This window comes from Prinia subflava, chromosome 1, assembly GCF_021018805.1.
Source record: "Prinia subflava isolate CZ2003 ecotype Zambia chromosome 1, Cam_Psub_1.2, whole genome shotgun sequence".
Classification (NCBI taxonomy): Eukaryota; Metazoa; Chordata; class Aves; order Passeriformes; family Cisticolidae; genus Prinia; species Prinia subflava.
In genome coordinates this window covers 61,478,683-61,503,904 of record NC_086247.1, presented here as the reverse complement: position 1 = coordinate 61,503,904, position 25,222 = coordinate 61,478,683, and the positions used below count along the sequence as shown (strand labels likewise).

Here is a 25,222-nt window from a genome sequence, read left to right as displayed (position 1 = left end):
TAAAAACAAGACCTAAGGACAAGTCATGTCTTGTTTTTCCTATCACTGAATTCTCGTTTTTTGTTAATTGTTGTGCTATAAATGCATACCATGTTTGTTCTAAAAATATTTTGCTATTATGAACAGCAGAATATTGTAAGAATATTCTGTATTTTTAAATGTTTAGGAAAACTGTGTAGAAAATACATGGGCAAAGTTTGAACAGCTTAAAGTAATAACGATAGTAAGTGTATGTTTGTTTCCGTGTAGGATCTACTCTCACAGATGCATCACTATAGTCCTGGGGTTAAGCATAATGCACTTCTTGGACTCAAAGAACTCCTGTCTCAGTATCCCTTTGTAATTGATGCACACCTTTCCAGTATAATCAGTGAGGTGGCAGCTGTGTTTACAGACAAAGATTCCAGTGTCAGAGGAGCAGCTGTTCACCTGCTGCAGTTCTTGGCTTCAAAAATAAGGGCGGAACACATTGCTCCATTTTTCCCTCTGGTAAGTGCCCATCTCTCTAGTGCCATGACTCATATCAGTGAGGGAATTCAGGAAGATTCATTGAAAGTCTTGGACGTTTTATTGGAAGCATACCCAGCTCTTCTTACAGACCGCAGCGTTATATTGTTGAAGAATTTTGTAGAGCTTATTTCTCACCAGCAACTCTCAAAAAGACTGAAGAGCAGGGACAAACTTTCCTGGATGCTCTCTGTTAACCCAAATCGCAGAGTAACTTCTCAGCAGTGGAGGTTGAATGTACTTACCAGGCTCAAGAAGTTTCTCCAGGCAGTGGTGGATGGATTCAGTGATACAGAGGATGAAGGGCTTCAGGAGCAGAAAGACAGCTCTCATTCTGTGAGGAACCCAATATGTATTAGTTGGAAGCTCCATGCAAACAATCAGCAACATATACAACTGTTTGAAAGTGGTGGCTTGCGACCAAAGATCAACTCATCATTTAGACTGAGGTGAGAAAATGTTAACTGGTTTGGGAAGTAATGTCAACTGTATGATCATAATCTAATTTTTTTGTGGGATTGTCCCTTAGCCATATTTTAGGACACTTAGTGTAATGTACAGAGGCTTGAAAATACAGAAGTGCTCAGCAGACAATTGTGTTATGTGTATATCATGAACTTTCGCATTATAATGTCTTTATTTTAGGCTATTAATAATAATTTTGGACCACCAGCTCAATTGGGCTATTTTTGGAATGCAAACTGACAACTTCTTGCAGGATTTCAAACAGACTTAGGGGCAAGTAGGCAAATTTCTTCGTGTGAAATATAAGCTTGGTAATGAATTTTACTGAAATTTTGTGCTTATTTACCTTCAAGAGTCTATGATAAGCTTAGGAGTCTGTTATCTTTGACTGTAGCTCATTTTAAAAAGGACAGAAGGATGTGGTGGTATGAAGTTCTGCTGAGTTTCCAGTTCTAGATGCTTTAGTCATTTCACCAGTTTATCTATTCGCTGTGGATGAAAGATGTCTCAGCTGAGACATGCTGATGAATATGAAAGAAGTGTAGTGTGCTTAGTCACAGAAAGGTTTGTGTGGGTTTCAGTAGTACTCTGAAGAGATGTGAGCTGAAGTTAAGGGAGAAATAAACAACTGTTTTGATTTCTCTTCCTCCTCTCTGATTCACCCACTAGAGGGGAGCCTCCCAGCTCACTTTATGGTACTTCTTGAACATTGGCATCCTCATATGCATTACTGTGGATGCTATATACCTGCTGGCAGGAGACTTGGAATGGTGACTTTAAAAATGGAAGCAGTTTAGCTGTTACACAGCTCTGTTCTCAAAATGGTTTGAAGAGAGTCTTGTTTTACTGCTGGAGAAGACAAAATAAGAAGTATAAAGCAGTTATAAATTCATCTAGGAAGTGGCAAAAAAGGTTATAAACCCCACTGCCTACTCCATTACTGTGTCCATCTTATGTCTTGGAAGGAATGAAGGGCAGAAGAAGAGGTGTTCTCTTTGAATACCACAGGTGTTGACCTGAATTGGCAGGTGGTTTTCATCTCTGTCAGAGAGACACATCCATTCCTGCTCTCCTAGGTTTCCTCTTTGGAGGTAGCATATTACTTATGGTAGGTATAGGAAACATATTAAGCTAAGTAAAGAGTACAGCTTCTTCTCCTAAAAGTGGTTGTCAGCATAAATACTTAGTCATGACCAACAGTATCTGCTGCAGGTAAATTTTAGCTGGCAGCTAGACTGGTGAAGCCCCTGGAGGCAGGGGAAGGGTTCATTGCTGGGCACAGAGCAGTCCTGCTGAGTTCATCTTTGCACTCAGAGCACACAGCTGAGGACCACTGTATGGCAGAGGATGCTTGTACTGTGCCCTGGGTGATACACGGTGTGTGATGTACCAGGCCTGTAATAGCTGAAGGTGCATTGTATCCAAGGTCTAGGAAAATAAACTTTACATCTGGTGTCACCTGAACTGGATTCTGCTTTTCTGAGGAGCTAGAATTTGGTGAAACATCGTGATATACTTCTGGTTATAAATACTTACCAAAAGATGTTTGCAAGCATGAGGAGGAGCCAGAAGAAGAGAAGGAAGCATGGCTAGAATCCAAGGCGAGATTGGCAGAACAAGCTGATGGCAGCAGAACAGAAGAATAGAAAGGGAAGGATCATCTGCTGAAGGTACTAAAATGTTCTAATTTTATTGCATTTGTGCATATTTTTGGTGTATTCTTTTTCCACAAAGGGCCAGTGCAGCTTGTTTTAGTGACTATGTGTGAAGTTCCAATAGTGAAGAGTTTTGGTGGTGATTTTTGTATTTGCCACTGAAATAATTTCTAATAATCTAAAGGTGTATAATTCTGTCATTTCCAATCCCAATTGTTGCCTTTTATGGGCATTCCCAGGCCTCTGCTATGGCCGCTACTGCAAGGACAGAAATTAGTTGTAATAAGAGGTACAATACTCAGTGTGTGTGTGTTTAAAGTCAAATAGTCAATTCTAGGACTAGGTAAGGATAATGAGTTGACCAAGCCATAAGCAACTATTTGTAGTGTTTTTGTGTGTGTATTGATGGTCTTGTCACTAATACTGCAAGTAAGTTTCAATTTTATTCTTTAACAAGTAGGCTTCCAAACAGCATAATTATATGCTAAATTTTTAAATTTCCTGTATCTATTAATCTTGCAAGCTCATTGAATAGGGCTGACATGTCACTGATAACCTAGTGATTATGGAATGAGATTTTCTGAATCAGTTTGCAGTATTAGTGTTTAATAAAAAGGATAGATTGTGAGCTTGGAATGCTGGATGATTCAATGATGCAAATCTTAAGACATCATTATCTTCTGTTGTGTGCTAGATCTTCCTACTGTGTGTAAATTAAAAATTGCAGTGTGTTAGGAAATTGTTAGAATGTATTCTCTGCATTAGATGCTGACTGTGCTGCTTTTTGCATCAAACTCATTTCAGGTGTGGAAAACCAGAAAGCCTTCACAAGTCAAATGTGGTGATACCAAGGCATGTGATTTTTTTTCTTTTTTGACTGGAAGAGAAACAGTTGAGCTTCAGATTCTGCTGAGAGAGGAGAATATGAAGCTGCAGAGAGAAGCAAAAATGACTTGAGAGACTGAAATGGAAGATGAAGCATAGCCAATAAATACATACATGTGCATCAAAGGGGAACGGAAAATGCAGTTCACTTGGTGTCCTGTGTGTTTGCTGCATTTGGCAGTGCACACAGAAAAGGAGGACAAGTAACCTGGCTTAAACTGCAAGCCATAAAAACTTAACTTCTAAAGACTTTTCCTGGTTTAAAGAACAGCAAGTTGTTTTCTTATTTTCTGTTTCTTTTATGCTTCCTTGACTTCCCTTTGCTGAATTTCTATAGTCTTCTTACTGTCAAATGGCAGATATTTACACAATATTTTGTTTGGTCCTGCTGTATAAAAATACTGGCATTTTAAAGTAAAACGACAGCTTAAGGGGTACACAAATATCTTGCAGCTCCCTTCAATAGTATTTTGTTCTGATGCAAAGGTAATATTCTTTGCAGTGTTCCAAGAGTCACCCTGCCAGTCAAGAGTAGTGATAACAGAGATGTGACAGAGCAATTGGCATCAAACCTGCCTAGGTCCAGTGAACTGGATTGCTAAGGATACTGTACTAATCAAATAAATGCTGGACAGATTACTACAATACTTTGCTATCATCTGTTACTGCCACTTAAATTTAATTTTACACTTTTATTGTTAACCTTGAATATGTGGAGGAATCTTACCTTGAGAGACAAGGGGTTCTTCTGCAGGGGTACATGAGAGCTATGCTGAGTATTCTTACCCAAATACTTTCAGCAGCTGGGAGAAGTATCCCTTTTGGCATGAATTGTTCCTTTTTCCATTCCTTGTTTCAGAAAAGTACTGAAATAGTTGTGTATGTGTGCTATACTTCTGTAGGAATCTTTCAGTGTGAGTTACCAACTTCTCGGGTTTCATGCACTATTCACTTTTTAACTGAGAGATTTTCGTGTTCCTTAAATAGATTGCTGGAATTCCAAGGTTCTGCTGTAATACCAGGTACTTTTTAAAAAAGAAATTATTAAAGTCTGCTATTTCAGAACTATTCGAGCCAATTACTGAAATTTCAGACTCACCTGAGAGCTTAGTCCTGTCACAGCATAGCATTTACAGGACAACCTCACTTTTTCAATGAGGTTATAGTCTTGGTATCAACAGGCTTTAGAATTCATTGTGGTTGTAACTGAAAGATGGGATTCGTCTGCTGTATTTGAGATGACCGAGAGTTAAAAAGTCTAAGATAAAACCATTCACCTTAAACTCTTTCTAGTCTGAAAGAAACCAGTGTCTACTGCAGTGCCCACAAAGGAAATAAGGCAACAAAATGGACAAATAAACCAAATTATATTTAATGAATATGTTTGTTGCTGCAGTTAAAGCTAAGTTTTATAAAATTTTAACATGTTTGATAATCATAGTAAGTACTAAAGTAAAGCAAATCTTTTTTCTTATGATCAGTTATGTTTCCATTTATCCCTTTTATTTTGTGCTGGAGATCTGCATTCTCTCCCCCATCTTGCCTTTGTTGACAAATAGCTTGTATTTGTCTCACAGTTTGTTTTTATTCCTTCTCCCTGTTCCTTTTACATGTCATGAATACCTGGGTTTGTTTTGGTTTAATAATTTTCTTGATACACAGATTTCAACTAGAGAGAAATGACAGAATAAAGTTTTCTCTTTATTTGTATTATAGATGATGGCAACAACATGTAGCTTCATAGAAGGATATAACTAATTGGATAATTTAGAAGTGACTAGGGAAAACTGCATTATATCTTCAATATGAAATTAAAATATTTGTAAACAAAACCACTGCAGGTCTGTGGAAAGTTTTTCAGTTCCTATTTTGAGTGTATATGTAAAGAAAAGTGACTTGGAGATCATCACTGAAATAGAAAGGAGTTTAACAGGAGGTTCAATGTGCTGATCTTATGTATGTTAGGAAATTAGAGTTACAATAGGAATTCTCTGCTATGAATTAAGAAACAAAATCATAATGGAAAACAATTTCACAAATGATAGATTGAGTGTTGTTGCCTTTTTTTAAGGAATCTGTACTCCTTAAAATTAACAGGAATTAATCAGGGTTTTAGTTCTTTAAAGAATCTTCTTTTTGAATTGGATACAAATTGCTTGAATTTATCCGGTTAGCAGGATTGGGTCATATCCACTGATCTTCAGATCTTCAGAGACATCTTGAGAGGTATCTTCAGAGACAGAGTGTTTTTTGAGTGGGAGGGATAAAAAGAGTTGTTTTTCTTGATTTCTGGCAGATGTTATTTCAATTTAAACTGTATCTTAGTTTTTAATTTTGAACTTCAATATATGATAATTTTCTGTGTAGTTGCTTTTCAGAACATAATAGCTAAAGATCTGGTGGGAAGCAAAGGTGTATTTTTACAGGAACATTTTTTCCACATTTAATATGGAAAACATTGTGTTTATTGTAGTTGGAGATGGTTATTAACTGTAATAAACCTCATGCATTTGACAATACCTTGTAGTCAGCTTAATTATTTTGCTTTAATGAGCTTAAAAGGGGGTTTTTTATTATTATTTTGTTGTGCTGAGTATACTTAATTCCTTCCTGTTGGTTGAGAGTGATAGGATAATGCATATCATATTTCACCAATTTATAGACTTTACGTATAACAATGGGGAAAGAAATATTGGAATCTAAGAAGTTGTTAAAGAAGCACACAAACTTGCAGGGAGACTTGGGAGCAGGTTTGTTGTAGATGGTTTGAACTCCTTTTTATTGGGAATGAAATATCTAGCAAAAAAGCCAGAAAATATTTGATGTCTTAAAAAAGTAACTTTTCCCATTATTCAGAAAACAGCAAAGTGGTATTACTGTAATCTTGTTTTGAAAGGTGTGATCTTTATCTTTTTTTTTTTTTTTCTTTTGTTGTTTAGGTCTCTGACAAGTGTAATGGACAGTGCAGAAAAGGGCCTGTCCTCGGCTGAAAACTTGAAAGGTTTTATTGAGATAATAATTCCATTATTGATTGAGTGCTGGATTGAAGCATCTCCTGCACAGTCAGCTCCCATTCTTGGAAACCTTTTGGAATCAGAGTCTCAGCAGCTTATGCAGCAAGTTCTTAGCATAATACATTTATTGTGGAAACTCACAAAGCGACATGATGAAACATACAAAATGGTAAGGGAGAAATGACCCATGGCATAATGATGACAGTTTATTTGGTTTTGATAAGAAACTAGTGGCTTGCTGATCTGAAGTAGTGAAGATACTGTGTTAAGAGAGGAAAAAGCCTAAGTCCTGAGTAGATTTTGAATCTGGATTTTGTTGCCTCTTTCTGTAGAAGGGTCTGTTGTACTGAGCCATGAGTTCAGTAAATAGTCTTCAGGAATCCTCTTGACTGCAGCACAAAAGGTTTGGAACTGAAAGTGCGATTGGAGAAAAACAGCATTTTGTCTTTCAATTAACCTCTAGAATATAAATTGAAACAAAGTGTAGAATGGGGTTGTTTGTTCTTGTTTTTGTGAGTTGAAAAGTTTCATGGAGGTGGGTAGGAATGAACAAACCCTAAATATTTGCAACGGTAGAAGATAATGGTGCTCTGAGATCTGTAATTGCTTGGTACAATCTGTGTTGCTATGTCATGATTGGTTGGATCAAAAAGGATTTTTAGGAAGTGTCCTCTTAAGGGGTTTTTTGCCCAATTTATTTTCTCCATCTTTTACCTAGATAACCGAATTGCTTTTTTTGGTAACTTTTGCCACTTTTCCAAAATTTTAGTAAATTGGAAAAAGAACCCAATTTCCACTTTGGCTGTTGAGTAGTTGGAAGGAATGGCTTGACAGCTCTTGGTTTAACGTGTGTGTAGGACTGTAGGTCCCTTTGCTAAATGAAAAACTATACATAGATTAATTATTAGAAAACATTTGTGGAATTACTACTTTGGACCAAAGTTACCAAACATACACAGCTTTGAGGGATGGATTCAGTTTGTCAGAGCAAAACACGCTGTTGCTCTTTTGCCCTCTTCATCTTTTCTAGAGGCCCTCTTGGAAGTGGGCAAAAAGCAGGCACTTGACGTGGTAAATTACTGTGGCAGTCTCCTGTCCCTAGCCTTTTTCTGAAGGATCCTGCAGAGCTGCTGCCCTTAGCCATAGGGAGCCTGCATTTTGGTCACACGAATGGCATGCTCCTCTGTCAAGATATGAAATGGTTTGGGTACACATAGTTGGATTATGACCTTAAGTTGTTTATGGGAGAAAAAAATCTCAGGTTCATACAACTTGGTTTTTTGTGGAGCAAATTTCATTTTAGATAAATGGTTTGTTTTGTCTTTGTAGTTACCTTTATATACAAAATGCATTCAGATGCCTCAGTTTGAAAATGAAACTTTAGCTTATTTAATAGCCTTTGGGCATATAGGCCAAAGTAGTTATTACAGTCACTGTGGAAAACCACTCTGAATATGCTTGGTGGAAAGCTATTGATCTTTGAAATAATTTAATGGCCATTCTCTGTTCTTAATAGTCAAATATCAAAAAGATTATTCTGCCTGATCAATTTGATAGCAGTGCAGCCTTTTTTAGTGGTGAGTTCTGCTGGACACTTTGTGGAATAGTGACTGTCTGCTGACAAAGCAACCTGCAAAGCAATATTATTTTCAAATACAGAATAATTTTTCTTTAAGGGTTACTTTTCTATTGGAAAATTCTTTTGTCAGTGGGCTTTCAGCCACAAGTACATTAATGACAGGGAAAGATGACGGAAATGTTGGAATATGTTTTAATGGAAAACTCAGGACAGTCATTGCAAGTTAAACAGTCCACTCTGATTTTAAGAACCCAAATAAATTGATATAAAAATACTTTCATTCAGATCTGTAACTCAGCTTAGTATTGCGTATATCCATGTACATATGTAATGAAAAATACAGTGGTTCAGTTAGGATTACATATTGTTGCTCAACCTTAACTTACAGCATCTTGTTACTCCCTTGTTTTGTGGACCTTCATGCACAGCACCTGAAAGTAAGGACGTATAAACAACTTGCAAACAGAAGCTAAAGTTCTTAGTTTCATAATGAATTTTGGAACATAATTGGTTGGATTTATTTGATTTACTGCCGCATTTTCTGTCTATCATCTGCTTTCCTTAACAGGAGCTATGGCTTCGAATGAATTACCTTGTTGATTTCAAGCACCACTTCATGCGTCATTTTCCTTATTCTTTACAAGATACAGTAAAACACAAAAAGAAAGATCCGTGCAAAAGGTAAGAATAAAATCATTGTCATGCATCATAGCAGCTTTTAATTTCATAAGAGAAGTGGGACAATGTGACTCGTGTGCTTTATCACATATTAAGTCTTTAATGGTGGAAAAAACCCCTTTTTATTGCTTGAAGATCTGTGGAGATGCCATTACAGGAAGGTTGCATTGCTTCAAATTGAGAAGTTTTAGTTCTTTGTAAAAGTATTGTATAGGAAGTGTCTGAATAGCATCCAGTAGAAAATTAAGGGCTTCCTTAGGGAAATGAAAGTATTTTATTCAACTCTTAATCTGGAATTTGCACGTTGCTAAATGGTGATTGTTTTAGGCTGACTGGTTTCATATTTCTGCATATTTTCCTCACCTGACTGCTGAATTACATTAAACATAGTTCAAACATTCTTTTCACCTCGATATAGTCTGGGAGGGGAGATGGGGCACCCTGTGGCAGTCCTGTAGGGCAAAGCAGTACTGCAGCAGAAGCCAAACACACATTTCTTCACTGTTGACCTGTCAGAGCAGATGCACCAATTCTGTTTTGGTACAGGCCAGTAGTAAGTTGTCTCCTCTCTCAGCTCTCAGATGTGAGACTAAATTCATGCTAAAGTTGATCTGAAATCATTCTGCACCTTTGCAGTCTTATGTAGAACACTGGTGTATGTACAAGGGGTATCGGCTGGTGTCCATTTTTATTTCAAAAATAATTTTTTGAAATCTTTCTGTTCTACCCCTCCCCTCCCCATTAGCAACAGGAACTGTGTGAAATCCTCAAACAACATAGACCATCTTTTGCTGAATTTAACCTTGTGTGACATAATGGTTTCATTAGCAAGCACTTCAACACTTCAGACGGACTCTGGTTGGCTGGACATGATAAGGAAATTTGTGACAGATACTCTCCAGGATGGCAGCAAGTTGAATAGCAAGCAAGTGAACAGATTGCTTGGGGTGACTTGGAGACTTATGCAAATACAGCAAAACAAGGGTAAGATGAGAGGTTTCTGGAAAGCAAAATCGTGCACTGACAAAGCTTGAGTTGTTCTAGCATTTTAAGATTCTCGGTTGATACACCATAATGTATTTTGTCATAGAGGTAAAACTAATTTCATGGTAATATCCTTGCATGTAGCATTGCAGGCTTAGTTTTTGGAATGCCGTTAGATTCATACTGGTGATATACAAAGTATGAATATATTTGTACCTGTTTTCTGGTTTTTATTCTTAAGATACTCTTATAAATGGAAGATTAGCTTTGTCCTTAAACAGTAACTACTAGGCTGTAGAGGGGCATGATACTTCAATGTTCCAATCCTTAGTTAAAGTCATTAACATAGCTGTTAGACTCTCTCGAGTACTGTCAGATCACCGTTTTAGTTTTGATGTGAAAATGCCAAGATACTTTTCATGGAACCTACCTGAGTATTTTCCAAGGTGTTTGATGTGAAGCCTTTTCCAAGAGAGAACATTTCCAGGTTATAACTTGCAAGAGCAGTCCGATATTTAAGCTCGCTTTTTTCTTTTGTTTCAAATACTACTTGGTTGTATTCCAAATGAGACCTCGGATATAGAACTTTCAGAAAGGACTTCAGTAAACAGAAAAGTGATAGCAGTCTTTTATGTTTTACCAGTGTGATAGAAACGAATTCCACATACAAGTAGAGAAAAGTCCTTAGCAGCAGATACAATTGTTAGAGTTGTAAAATGAAAAGATGTCAAATGTGCCTCAAATACATTTTGGCAGTTAGTTTTATTTTGTGCCAAATCCATTATAATTGGGAATCTGTCTGTTCCCATGTCCCTAGTGATAGAGGTAATAAGTAGTCATTCCTATCTGCACTTCAAATTTAGCTTTATGTTGAAGGCACATAATAATCCAAAGTCAGGGCCTGTCGCACTGCCTGAGCTAAAGCAGAGGAATTCTACTTAAGAAAGTAGCTTCCAAACAGTTGTTAGACTCTTAGACCAGATACTTCAGGCCTTTCTTTCTAATGAAATGCTGATTATTTTCTTTTTTAACTTTGCTAAAATTTACCAAATAGTGGATAATGGCTTGTGGTTTTCTGTCCAAAATGGCTGTTTTAGTGCAATAATTTTCCTCAGGAATCCAGAAAATAAACTCTAAAAAAGTTACAATAAAATTGTGAAAGATTAATATGTATGGATCTTTCCTGCTGATTCTGTAAAAGTTCAGTGTGAAATTAGTTACCTCACAAAGCTGTGTCTGTTTGTCTGGATGGTTTATCTCACCCCTTCAAGATAATCCTTGTGCAGTACTAAAAACCTGACTAGATGTCAGATTCTAACTAATCTACCAGCTGTAAAGGAGATACAGCCTTGACATACTGGAGAAACAGGAGGATGGTCCAACAGGGAGAAGTGCAAAGCCCTGCACCTGGAGAGGAGCAAGCCCATGCACCTGTACCTGCTTGGGGGATGAGCAGGTGGAAGCAGCTGGGCAGTAAAGGCCCAGGGCTCCGGGCAGAGCCAGCAATGAGCCCTTGTGGCAGAGAAGCCCAGTGTTCTGGGCTACATTAGGAGTGTTGGCAGCAGGTTAAGGGAGGTGATCCTGCCCTTCTGCTCTGCACTGGTGTGGCCACTCCTGGAGTAGTGTGAACAGCTTGAGGCTCCCCAGTACAAGAGTGGCATGGGCATACTGGTGAGAGTCCAGCAAAGGCTGTGAAGATGATGAAGATGCTGGAGCATCTTACCTGTTAGGAAAGGCTGAGTGAACTGGAGATAAGATTTGGGAAGCATCTCATCAATGTATGTAAATACTTAAAGGAGGGGTGCAAAGAAGAGGGAGCCAGGCTCTTTTCAGTGGTGTCCAGTGACAAGCAGTGGTCACAAACTGAAACACAGGAGATGCCATCTGAACATGGGGAACACCCTTTTCACTTTAAGAATGACCAAGCAGTGGCACAGGTTGCCCCTAGTGATAGTGGAGTCTCCATCCTTGGAGAGACTCAGAAGCCATCTGGACATAGTTGTGAGCAGCCAGATCTAGCTGATCCTGTTTCAAATGAGCTCAGAGTCATTCATTCCCACTGCAATCATTATGTGATTCTGTGGAAGAAAAACTTTCTGTCCTTGATTGGTTTTTTTGATAACGTTCTAGAAATTTTGCACTGTCTTGTGTCAGATGGGACTGCAAAAGATGGTGCATACAAAAAAAAATTAACTCTTGATTTGTTGAAAACTTATTTGACATTGAGATTAAAGCCTGGAAGAGTAACTGTTTTTAGAAGACAATGCAAAGTGGAAAACAAGCAGTTACAGTAAAGAAAAAAAAATGTTTAGAGCACAATGGAAATCAAGAGAGAGGAAGTTTACATAGAAAAACCAAGAGAGCTAATGGAAAAGAGATTAAATAAAACCATAGTGAACCTCCTGTGCATTATGCTGCACAAGCATGGTTCCATTTTTCTGGGTTACCTGTTTTGAGTAGGGATTTATGCTGGGCTGAAATGCCCATATCCCCCTTTTTCTGTGAATGTGTAGAACAGCTTGTAGCTATGTTGTCTAAAGATTTATCTTCATTGCTTAAGATCAAACTTGGGAGCTGTATAAGCAGGAGGTCTGCTCCGTTCTTGCATTTCTCAGGTATGACTTCAGCAGCAGCTTGCCTGCTAGTTGTGTTTTTGATAAATTTTCTTCACGCAATGAAAGAGAGCACACTCAGTCACTTCACAAGGAGGCTTGACATGTGCCAGTTAAAACTGAAGTATTTTAAAACCTCGTGAGTTCTTCAGCTGTGTTTTGGACATCTGTATAATGTGGGCCTTTTAAATTATTACATTTTAAGAGTACCTTTTAAAATTGCTTCAATTTTTCAACTTTTCCTGTTCGCATGAAACAATTCAAGTAGTAGGACCCGTTTCACTTAATGTGCCACAGAGTTATTGGGAAGTGAGAATTCTACTGATTTAGAATATTTATTCATTTTTATATATTTTCAGTTAACAGTTCATCCATTACCTATAAACTACATAAAGATGTAATTCATTTAAGAATAAGTCAGTGTTCTGTTTAAAGAATGCTGTCCAAGGTAAATCTTCACCTGAAGAACAGATGAATTGAGTAAGCTGATACTCCTGATGCATTGCAAATAATTTAACAATATATATCTTAGTTACATGAAATATTAGCATGCATTTTATTTTTCTGTTGAAAAATATGTTAGATTTCAACCTCTGAATGGTTCCTGCTTCATGCTGGCATGTGACCATGCCATTTCAGGTGATTTTTGTAGTGTGCTTTGTAGTGAGAATCATTATTTGGTAACTTGAAGTTGAGTAAGAGTTTTACAGATAAGACTGGCCCCTGACTGGATCATTTTTAGAAAGCAGTATTCTTGTCTGTCTCTGTGGGCAGAAGTTGCTCTGTTCAGTGTGGAACACAACATTTTATCTGGTTTTGCACACATAACTTACGAAGACTGATCTGTGTCCCTCGATGAGAAGATGTTTTTCAGCTTGGTTTATGAAGATAATGAAGTGATTGCTGTTATTTAAGTATGCCTTGATTGGATTGAATTCCTTGGGACCACAAGCTCTTGTGTGACAAACTGAGTCAGGTCTTACACCTTTCATGTATTGCCTAAGATGCTTTCCTATTCTTTTCAGGCTTGTCTTCTCTGAATTCAGGTATTTTTCCATGCTTTGTTAATTTTTCCATCTGATGGTTTAGTCTGGTTTCCAAAGAAAATGGTTGGTCCCTTTCTCAGCCTGTTACAGTAGGTTCTGTGTTTGCTGGCTAATTTTAGCCAATTTGGTCACAGTGGTAAAGCTTTCAAATGTTGTTTTAAGTCTGGTAATGACACATGGTTGATGAGAGCTTCTGAGAAGGAAAGGTTGCAGGAGAGTTGGCAGTTCTTGCAGTGTCTTGCCAGCAGCCTCTTGAGGTATTTATTTTCTGGTTAATTAGCAAGTGTAACTTGGAGCCAGCTGGTTCAAGAGACGTTGCTGGTGAGGTTAGAGTGTGTGGTGGGGAGAAAGGGATGGTACAGAGAGAAGTAAAGGCACTGTGACTGAGGTTTTGGGGAGCAGAAGTAAATGAGGAGAGAACATTGGTCTGGGGGTATTGCACTAGGGAAAAAGGATTGGAAGATAGCTGTGAAAAGCAGGAATTTATTGGTTCTCAGCTGCCTTGCACCCTGTCTTCAGGAAGTTTTGATGTTTTCACTTGCATGTTCTCTCTAATCTTTTGTCTCTTTCACAAGCTGCACAAGAAATTGTTGTTGCAATGGTTTAGAAGTCAGTCCAGAAGTTACTTCAAAACATTTTGGTACTTCCTTCTGGAGTTCAGTGTAAACAGTTGTAGATAAAGATCACAGCTGTCTCTGTGTGTGCATGTATAAAATTAGAAGATTAAAAGTATTACTTCCGATGTTTTTCATTTTTTTCCCAGTAGCAACGGAACCCTTGATAAGAGCAGTATATACACTATACCAGCAAAGGAATCTGCTCTTTCCAGTTCGTACACTGCTTTTGAAATTTTTTAGCAGAGTTTACCAAAAAGAAGATTTGAGGACACAAAGAATCAGGTAAAAAAAAAAAAAGGCATATTATTTTTCATTTCAAAAGAGTGTATTGATTTCAGGAGTGAGAATACTGAATTTACATGTCAATGTCATAAAACTTCATTCTGAATCTGGAATTTGTAACTTTGTGTGCTTTGTGAGATGGAGATGTATCAGCTTAATTGTCTATCTTAGCATAAGTACTAGATAGATCTTAATGACATAAATTTTAGCTTGAAGTACACTGCTACAAGCTTATTGTTACTGACTGTGTGGCAATCAGTGGACATGACAAGTCAATGCAGCTGCAGCCATGGAGCATTTCCGTCACTTCAGCCTGAGCTCATGAGCCTGTCACTTAGTGCCTTTGGTGTCCTGATAGTGACTGTGTAGCCTTTTCTGAGTTACTTTCTTCAAGAAAAATACTCTGTTGTTTTGGCGGCATGGTTCTAAAGAGACTAGGTTGAAGAAAGTGTTCTTTTCCTTCTGGACTCCTGGTTCGTCATGGGATCTAGTAGATCATGGGCATGGATATCATAGATATCTTTTAGATATCTGACTTGCTTCAGATGTAGTCAGTAAAGGAGATTATTTTCTCTATATAATGCTGTCGTAACAGCTTTTCATTAATCAGATGTGTCCAGATTATCTCCAAATCTTAACTTTTCTAGAATGTATTTTTCAGCCAAGGCATCTAGTTCCAGAATGTAAAAACATGAAACAAATCATTTGATTTGTTGATGTGTATGTGTCAATCCTGGCTCATTTGGGAACTGCAGGTCCCATTCAGGTACTGTAAAACAGCTCTAAGGCTTTGGGATGACCTTCTCTTCTCCAGGCTGAGCAATAGAAGCTCTCTCAGCCTGTCTTCATAGGAGAGTGCTCCAGACCTCTGATGATCTTCATGACCTCCTTTTACTTGCTCCAATAGCTCCATGTCCTTCTTCTTTCTGGAGACCCAGAGCTGGATGCAGCATTCCAGGTGGGAGCCCACCAGAGCAGAGTACAGGAGCAGAATCCCCTCCCTTGACCTTCTGCCCATGCTGCTTTTGATGCAGCCCAGGACACAGTTGACTTTCTGGGGGATGTGATCTGTTTCTGCCACTAGAAATCGAACCTCAGGTCTCTCAGAAGTCCTGGCACTGCTAACACAGCCAAGTTTTTGGAAAATCATTCCACTTTGCTTTGTTACGTTTTCTGTTGTGGAAATGCCTGAGTACATGTAATTAGATCTAATAACCAGAAATATATCTAATGCTATGTTCTGAATATTATAAAAAGTGTGGGGAATATGAAAGACAGGGAAAAACACTTGGGAATATCCCATTTTCCTCCTCTTTTCACACAGACTGAAAAAGAGATCTTTTTCATACTGACTAATTTCCCTGAGGTTACATAACCATTGTTCTCTACTTACCTGAAAGTCTTGAGCATCTCATTCATTTTCATGTGATCATATGACTATCTGGAAAGCTTTAACTTTATATCTTTAGGCATCACAAATAGCAGTAGTTTTGCTGCTGTTCCTCTTAGTCCTCTACATGGATCTGTGACATCTTTAGTAACAGAAGAATGAAACCTTAAAACTTCTTTGCAAAAAAGTATGAGTACACTTAGGTCTAACAAGACGTTTGAAGGTAACATAATATTTGTGTACTGCACTATTATATTTCTTTCCTTTAGAAACAAGTGGAGTTTTTAAACTTCTTCAAAATGTGGGATGTTAGGAGCTCCTGGACAACATTCATATTGTTCATTCAGTTTGACTTAGTAGCTCTTTCAACTCTCCTCTGACTGTTCTCCTCATTCTTTTAATTTATTTTTTTTTTCTCAGAAGCTTGTCAAGAACAGTCTAAGAGGAACAGAGTTCACATTGGAGCATTTTTCCAGAATTTTTTGTGATGTGTTTGGTTTTTAGGTGTGTCTGATTCAAAGGATAAAGTAGGAGCTTTTGGCCTGTTGCTGCCTTGTGGAAAAAAACCCAAACCTGACTGATTCATTACGTAGTTCAGAATTAAGTTTTGTCCCGATGTTTTAGTTTATGTTCACCCCTAATCACTGCACACCTACCATGCACTGTGTGTATATATGCATATATAGTGTGTGTCTGTGTGTGTGTGCACATATGCATCTGTGTACTGGTAAGAGTCTGAAAAGGCTATTCAGCCTCACAGTCTGCCTTCAGCACTGACCTATGTGAGATGCTATAGGAAGAAGACAAGAATTAGTTTTACCTAATACTCTTAAGCTTCCAACCATTTGGAGCCTGTACTTCCTCACTCTGCAGAGCTTCTGTGTGTTTATCACTCAGTGGGTGTCTTTATAATGAGCTTTTCTCATCATTCTTTGGACCAGTCTAAATCAAGAGCAACTGCAGCATCCTCTGGCAGGGAGTGACAAAGCTCAGCTGTGTCAATACCCAACTTACTTTTGCTTGTTTAACCCTGGCTCCTTCTAGCTTCATTTGATAGTAGCAGCTGTTTCTTTCTGTGGAAGACGAATCAATGTTTTATTCCCATCTAGTTCCTTGTCAAGTGATTCGAGATCTCTGAGCCCACCTCCAACCCATCCACTTTAACAGTCAGCTCCCCAGGCTTTTCCTGCTGTTGAGCAGTTCATCTCTATGCAAGGCTTTTCCCTGTTGTGTCATGGGTACTTCATTTTCTTGAAAAGTTTTTGGTTGACAGATCTTTGATTGTGAAATAATCTGTATCATCATCATGCTACTCTTGTTGACATCTTCAAAGACCTACTTTGAACTTCTTGATTTGCACTTGGCAGCTTTTTTTCTTGTGATCATCACTTTAATAAGCTGATGAAATGCTTTTGGTTTCTAAATGATACTTGATTTGATAAGCCAGGGTGACATAGAAATTGTAGCCTATGAAATATAGGATTAGTCCATACGGTTATTTCAATTTGACCCAGAATGGAGAAATAAAAGCAACTTAGTCAAGAATGGGAAGAGAAGTTTGTGTGGGTTTCTGTTGTTTTGTCTTTTTTTTTTTTTTTTTATTCTGCAACTGATTTTTCTCTCTTTCTTTAGAAGTCGAAGTAAAGTTTTGTCTCGTTGGTTGGCTGGCTTACCTCAGCAGCTGGCTCTGCTTGGCTTGAGGAACCCTGAGCTTTCCAACCAGCTCATTGATATCATTCATTCCGCTGCTTCTCGTTCAAACAAGGAACTCTTGCAAAGTTTACAAGCCACTGCTGCTCGAATATATGGTAAGACTTTGACACTACAGCACGAGGAATTTTGTCCCTCACCTGGCAGGCAGCAATAGGTGGAAAATCCTGTTGTTTCCTAGGTGAACCTAAAGACTGGATGGGGAGCAGGGCTGAAGATTGGTTCAGTCACCTAGAGGTTAAAAGGAACTATTGCGTGTCATTTACTAGAGTGTAAAAAGATTGGGACCTTTAGTTCAAGTTAGTAGGACTTAAATCTGATAGACTGGAAACTTTAGTTTTTGTGTGTCAGAGAATCATAGAATTATTTAGGTTGAAAAATACCTCTGAGGTCCAAGTGGTAACCCAGCACTGCCAAGTCCACCACTAAACTGTGTCCCCAGCTGCCACGTGTTTTTTGAACACTTCAGGGGATGGTGATACCACCACTTCCCTGGAGAGCTTGATCCAATGCCTGACTACCCTTTCAGTGAAGAAATTTTTCCTAATGTCCAGTCCAAACCTCCCCTGGTACAACTTAAGGTCATTTCCTCTCATCCTGTCACTTGTTACCTGGAAGAAGAGGCTGACTTAGCCTCAACTGGCAGCAACCTCTTTTAAGGTAATTGTGGAGACCGATAATGGTTTTTCTGCAAGCCTCCTATTTTCCAGGGTAGTATTGGCTTTTTTTCCCTCCTTTTTTACCCCTTTCATGTTGGTTCTAACTCACGGCAGTGGGTAGCTGAGGCCGTTGGTCGGTGCAGCCGGGGCGCGTGCTGACCGTGTGCTGTGTGCCGCAGATCCGCTCGAGGGCACGCTGGTGCTGCTGCCGGCCGAGGCGCAGCGGCGCCTGGTGCAGCTCGTCTACTTCCTGCCCTGCCTGCCCGCCAGCCTGCTCGCCTGCCTCAGCCGCTGCTGCATCATGGGCAGGATGTCCTCCGACCTCGCCGCCACGCTCATCGGCATCCTGCACATGAGGTACCGCGCTCTGCTCGGCTCTGGCCAGACACAGCCCCGGGGAGAGTGTGTAGTCACGGGGCGTGGGCTGGGTGGGCGGTTTGCACACAGACAGTCAGTAGAACGTGCAGGGACTGATGGTGTGGTTGGCCTGCTGCTTTGACTCTGTCTTTACACTGCCCGATTTTCTACAATACATGTTGAGAAAATCATACAACTGCTTAGGCTGGAAAAGACCTTTAAGACCGAGTCCAACCATTAATCCAGCACTGCCAAGTCCACCACTAAACCATGCCTTTAAGTGCCATATTCATCTGTCCATGTTACTTTACTGTCCTGATATACATTAATGAAGTCTGCCAAGAATTTTCATCTTGAAATACAAACATTGGTGTTTTTAATACCTGGGTCCTATCAGTAAGGATGCAAAGCAGCCTTAGCCTATCTCTTACGAAATCTCTAAGGCTGCACAGTATTGAGCACCTTCTGCCCAGAACGTCATCACCAGTGGTCTTTGTTCTGCCACTAATTGCAGCTTTTCCTTGTGAGTGCTTCAGCCTGGCACAATTGATCGTGAAAAACAGCCAACCAGCTTTCCTCATGTTCTGCTTTCCTTCAGCTCAGTTTTTCTCCAATTACCACACCTAAATAGCCAAATTATAGTTGCTAGGCAAGTGCCTTGTTTGAAATTATTCATGCTCTTAGTTGTTTTTTTTTTTTGGTCCTGTCTTGAAAGAGGGTAGGTTTGCCTGTGAAGTCAGGGAGCAAAGCTGCTGTTCCATTGAAGTGAGTGGAGGGCTTGCTGAGATTTCACAAGGATGTTTTGCTTTGCTGCTTGTGGGAAAAATGTATTTTTCTCCATTGGTCAATATTGTATAACCTTGGATAAACAAGCAGGAATTAAGCTTATATGAATTACGCTTAAAGCAATTCTCGATGCTTTTTGGATCTGAAACATTTTTAATTAAAATAGGACACAACACAATGTACTATCAAATACAGACCTGTTTGCATTGATGACCTGTTTAACATGTGGATGAGCTGTTTAACATGTGGATAAGGTGACTAACATAAGAAGCAATAGTGGTGAATTTATATCCTATATATATAATGCATTACTGCTGTAAAAGTGAAATTCTCTCTAGTTTTGGGAAGGTGGACATCAGATTTTAATCTTTAAAAATGAAAAATCGTCTGCCACACACTGGCTGTTCAGTGGCAAAGTGTAACCGATTCAAAGACAGTCTTTTTAAGAAGTAAAGTCAATAATAAGCACTCAGGTGCTTATTTTGTTGTTACATCTCAGTGGATTTTCATTGTGGGAGATTTTTTGTAGTAATGGAGTGCCTGTTTTCTAAAAATTGCCATAAAGCTGCAGGTGGGTTGTGGGCATTTGATCCGTATGGCAGAAGATGAAAGTGGAGGCAGAAGGCAGTGTTCTTATAAAAAGTAGGTTACATTCTAAGAACAGAGGAGTAAATTCTTTGTTTTCAGAGGTACAAAGGAAGTATTTTGATTTTCATTTATGGCATTTGGAGCACATTTTAAACTTACCTTGCATTCAAAGACTGTAGATAATCAACCAAGAAGTCTATCTGAAATCACTAAATGAAAGAAATATGTACTGATGTAATTAAAATGGGGTTTTTTTGTATTGATAAACCCTGACCACCTTTCTGGAAGCCTGCAAGTTTTGATGAAACTTGAAAAAAAGAGATTGCTCTTGACCAAGTATTGCTTTTATCTGATAAAGTTCTTCTCACTTCATTGAGAGGAATCAGTATTAGGAACAGGAAGTTGATATTAGTGTTCTTTAGAAGCACATCTGAAAATAATACAAGTAGTTGGAAAGATTAAAATGACTCTTTCATAGACAAAATGAGTGCAAGGGATTGAAAATACATTCTTACGTATATATCCAAGTTAAAAACTTGTGCAGGTTACAAAGTACTTACATATGACACCTTTTTTAGCTTTGGCGTAGGTGAAATGTATTTTGTAGAAGACTCTTTAAATTTTTGTTTTATTTTGTTCAGTCATCCTGACTGAACAAAATTTTATCCTGAAAGATTCATCTAGGGTGCCTTAAAGACTTAGAGAACCAAGATCATAGAAATGTTTTTGGTTGAGGGGAGATGTCCAAAAAAAAAGTTGCTTTGTCTACTTAAACATGTAAAGATAGGGAGATAAGTAATAGTAAATACTAACTTTGCAAGAGAAGAGTCTGATATTTCTTTTTCATTGGAAAAGAGATTGTACAGTCTGGGAAACAGTACTAGGTTTTCTAGATGTGAACCTCAACTGGGCTTTATGAGCTTCATAACCTATTACTGCACACAGGATAAATGAACCAGTTTTTTGTCTTTCATCAGAGACTTTTTTTTGGTCAAGCCGAATTCTTGTATCCAGTTTTGTGGCTCATTTTTAGATAATGACATGGAGAGACTGGAGTGAATTTCAAGAAGAGCAAAGAATGATAGTCTGTCGATTGTGATAAGGGGGAATGACTGACAAATTGGCATTTTAGGCAGATAAGGCTGGGAAGAAGTTGGAGTCAGTTATGTAAAAGGCTGTTGAAAAGGAATAGGAGAGTGCAGTTCTAGTGGGATTAAAAATACAGACCTTAAATGTCAAGAGAATGTTTGGTTTGAGGGCTAGCAAAATTTTATGAAACCAGAGATACGTATTGAAATGGGCTGTGTGGCAAGGGCATACAAATATACTTCACTGGAAATACTTAATATTAGGCAATCAGGTTGGACATGGATGGCAAAGGGTAAAGCCTTGAAGGAGGTAGAGGGACTGGGTAACTCCTGGTCATCATTTACAGCTCTTGTGATACTCGGAGTTAAACTTTTCAAGTTTGTCAGATGAATGGTATTATAAAAAGACTTTTGGAATTCTGTGACACATTTCTGTGCCCCAGCTTGGTTCGTGGGACATTGTCTGTACTTTCAGATTGTGACTTGGACGGAGAAGCTGTCCCCAATCCCTGGGGAGGAATCCCTGGGGAGCCGGCATTTACGAGTGCCCCGCTGCTGGCAGTAGATGGCGCTGTTTCCCTTCCGGTACCTTCCCCTTCTCGGTGCCGAGCGGGGACTCTCTCTAAATTTCTCTTCTATGGAATCTGCTTATCCGTCAGCCTTTAAATAGATTGCATTTAGGAGCGTCAGAGGGTTTGGTATTTGTCCTTAATTTCTTCAACAGCCTTTATTCCCGTGTTATTTTGACTGGCAGAGGATGCCTGTTTGTACACGCATTCGAGAGTGCTCCTGTTGAGCCGTGTGTATTCATCAGGGACCAGCCACGTAAGGGTGGATGCACTGAGAGTACCTGTGGATCATAATAAAACTTGCAGTTTTTCCCTGACCAATCTTTAGAAACTCAAGGAACTCATAGGATGTTTTGTTCATAAGCTGTAAAACAAGTAGTAAGTGTATCCAGACGGTTCAAAGCACAGCCCTGTTATTATATCATGTGGTAACATTGTTATAATTACTGTCTGTTACCTTTCAGATCTTTTTTGGTTTGTTTATTAGAAGTGAATTTTGAAAATATTCAATGGTTTCACTTTCTATTTTTTCAATGGTGAAATGAATACCCAAGTGGTGTCTAGGAGCCCATTAAGTGAGCTCTGTGCGCTGAGAATGAAAATGATGTTGGCAGTATTTCCATATAGAATGGGAAGGTTTCTGAGCCCTGGGGGGTTGGTTGCCTATACTGTTAAATTATTAGAATTGTTTCTGTAGCACTTTTGGTCTGCATTTGCTGAAGCTGGCACAGACCAAGGAGTGTTCGGAAAAAAGAGCTGAAATGCTGCCACCCCATTTTGGATGCTGTTATGAACATGGTTTGCACCAATTGGTCATGATCTCTGTGCGAGTGAACAAACATTGCTGGTGCTGGGCTCACTGGGATGGCTACAGCTGCTGAGTTTCACGTGAAACTGAGGATCAGAAGGTGTGTTAGTGACTTAATTGCCCTGCTGTTCTTCTCAAATGCCTGCCTTGTGCCTACTGTATGGGATCTGAGATGTAAGTAGCTTCAGTAAATCCAGGCAGGTGAAGTTCTGAGAGATGGAAGCGTGCCAGAGTTTTGGGGTGTATGTCATACAGAAACAGGTGAGGAGGGATGTGGAGCGACATGAGTGAGCAGTCTGTCACTTCTGCCTGAGAAATGAGAGAGAGCAGCTTCTTGACAGCAGATGAGTTCTCTGAGATGGCCTCTGATTTAAGCCTCTGATGAGCTTACATTTATGGAGAAAAATGGAAGGGTCTGGGTAGTATTTTAGAAAGTGTTTTGCATCAAATCTACTGGATGGATTTTTTTGCTGATCTTTTAGATGGTACTGTTTTGACATATTGAGAGGCAATTCATCTTTATGCAGTGTGCCACATTTCTAGAAGAGTTAACTTCCGTATTTATTTTTCATTTGTGATTTATTGGAATAACTGTTAAATACGCAGACAGTAGTTCACTGCTAGTTAAAGGTGAATGGTTTAAGTTTGGAATATACAATATATAGTATGAGTGGATCTTTGGCTTGAAATTCCAGTCTTAGCTTTGCCTTGACGGTGGAGTTCTGGTAATTCCTTGAGGCCATGGATATGGACAGGTAGACAGGTAGACTTCTCTCCAGGAAGTGAAGAAATACATAAATCATTGATGGTGTGATAGGGACTACGGTAATAAAACTTAGCAGTATCAGAGACAGAGCTGGAAAAAAAAATGGTGTAATCTTCCTGTGCCTGCTTTCTGCATTAATAGAGCAGAAAAACTACTTCAAAATGATTTTAAAGAACTTGTGAGGCATGTGCTTATTATTTGAGCACTTGTTGAAAGACTGACTTTGAGGCAATTTTTTTTTGTCAAATGGGGAAAGGTATTAAATGTTGTAAATGTACCTTCTTGTGTAAGGTAGGTTACTTTGTTTGCCTGAAAAAATAGTGTGCCCTTTACATGCCAAGCTCTGTACTGTTACAGTTGCAGAGAAACCCATTTGTCAGGCTCTGTGTTTTTGGTTGCTGCTCAGTTACTTTGTGGTGATTGAGGGTCAGATACCCTTGCAAACAGAATTCTCTTTTTTCCTTCCTTTTTGTATATGATGCTATGTTTAAGATTATATATATATAATCTATGTACTTATGTATTCTCACTTATGTGTTCTATTCTGTGAATTGTGGGTTAAGAAATGCAGATTATGGGATTGTGATCAAATATATAAATCAGGAAGTTAGGTTGCTGACTTTATGGGAAAATTTTGCTTTCTCCTCTCATTCCTTGAAGTGCAAATAAGGAAACTGAAATGCCATTTATTTATGTGCCTTATTTATGCATAATAGTTATGGTTGTTTTACAACTTTTTATCCATTGGAACAGTGTGTCTGGAAATTATTTCACTGTAATAGAGATAGACAGATAATATTTCACTGTCTAGATAAAAAACAGTGGGAGTTAATTTATGACATTTCTCTCTTGAAGTGGGGTGTCCATAAATGAGATCTCCAATGGCTTCAAACAGCCATTTCTTCTTCTTGTGGAACTCTTTCCCTGCTGGGATCTGGCCAAGAGTTGTTTCTGTTGCTGTAGGAAAGGAGCAGGGTGACGATCATATAAATGAAAGCTGAGTGCTCTCTGGCCTAAATTGTGTGGGAGTTCCAAGTTTTCACAGGTTTGAGATAACCCTGGGGGTAACTTGCATTCTGCTTGATGTAACTGTAAATGGACTCTTCTCTTAAGAGGTAGTGCCTTTAAGATATTCTGCTGCTTTCCAGACAAGAATGGGGGAGCTCAGCTGGCATCTCATCAAGCATCCAGGCATGCCTGTTGGTTCCTGCTATTCTCTGGAATCTGGTGCTTAGAATGAACTGAGATGGACATTTTAATATTTGTTTGCTGTAAGGTGTAAAATTCTGGGTGTTCAGATACATTTCTCAGAGATATTTTAGGGTTATAATAGAGTTCTTTATGGATATTTCCTTTGTAATTAAATGCTAATTTTTCTTGATTTAGCCATCCTAGTTATTTTATCTGCAACCTTTGCCAGTACAGCATGAGGAGGCACAGTGAGAATGCAAAATGTAGCTAACAAAAACTCTCTATACTACTTAATTAAAGAATTATTGGATGCATATTTGTAGGCAAAAAAAAGAAAAATAGTACATTCCCCCAAAGTGTTTGCAACAAGGAGAGAACTTTGAGAGGATATTGTAACCCATTATTATGGTTAGCAGCACTGATAGAACAACTGAATTCAGTAATTCTCATGAAAGTAAAATGTAGAAAATATTCCAGAACAGTATATTTATTTTAAAAAGACATCGATAAAACAGAAGTTTTGCCCAAATTAGCCAACTTCATATTAAATAAGTAACACAAAACAGGGAAGAGGAAACTCTCAATTCACTACAAATGGTATATAATGGAAAGTCAGCTCAGTACATCTTGGAAGATAAGTCAAAAGTCATACATTTATAGAGAGGTATAATAGTTATGAATGGGTTGCTAGGAAAAATGCAGCAGCAGTAATGTCTGTGTTCACTGAAGTGCCTTTTCTGGCTGTATTTTTACACCCCTCAATTTAGAAACAAAAGTAAAGGAGGAAAGTATTAAAATGGTGACAAAAGTGCTTGGGGCACTATTGAATTAACTATACATTAGAGTGTGCTTTCAAAATGCTAGCTTTTCCCTGTTGAGGTACCACTGGAGATCAAGGTTAAAAAAATGTTCTATTTTCCTTGCTGCAAGATGAGAAAGGATCTGTAGCTCTTGAGAATCAGACCCTGGGGTGGGTTACAGTGCAT

General features: G+C 38.7%; 1 protein-coding gene across 2 annotated transcripts in view; it reads left to right on the top strand.

Moving 5' to 3' along the window:
• Positions 1-25,222, top strand: part of TEX10 (testis expressed 10) — a 55,526-nt gene that overhangs the window by 4,042 nt on the left and 26,262 nt on the right. The window contains exons 4-10 of one of the 2 annotated variants that reach the window (XM_063398001.1): positions 250-956; positions 6,452-6,695; positions 8,674-8,786; positions 9,529-9,767; positions 14,192-14,324; positions 17,347-17,522; positions 18,263-18,440. In XM_063398001.1, the coding sequence (XP_063254071.1) occupies positions 250-956; positions 6,452-6,695; positions 8,674-8,786; positions 9,529-9,767; positions 14,192-14,324; positions 17,347-17,522; positions 18,263-18,440 (1,790 nt within the window). Of the gene's footprint in view, positions 1-249; positions 957-6,451; positions 6,696-8,673; positions 8,787-9,528; positions 9,768-14,188; positions 14,325-17,346; positions 17,523-18,262; positions 18,441-25,222 lie in introns of both variants that reach the window. The other variant, XM_063397995.1, reaches the window with a different exon arrangement.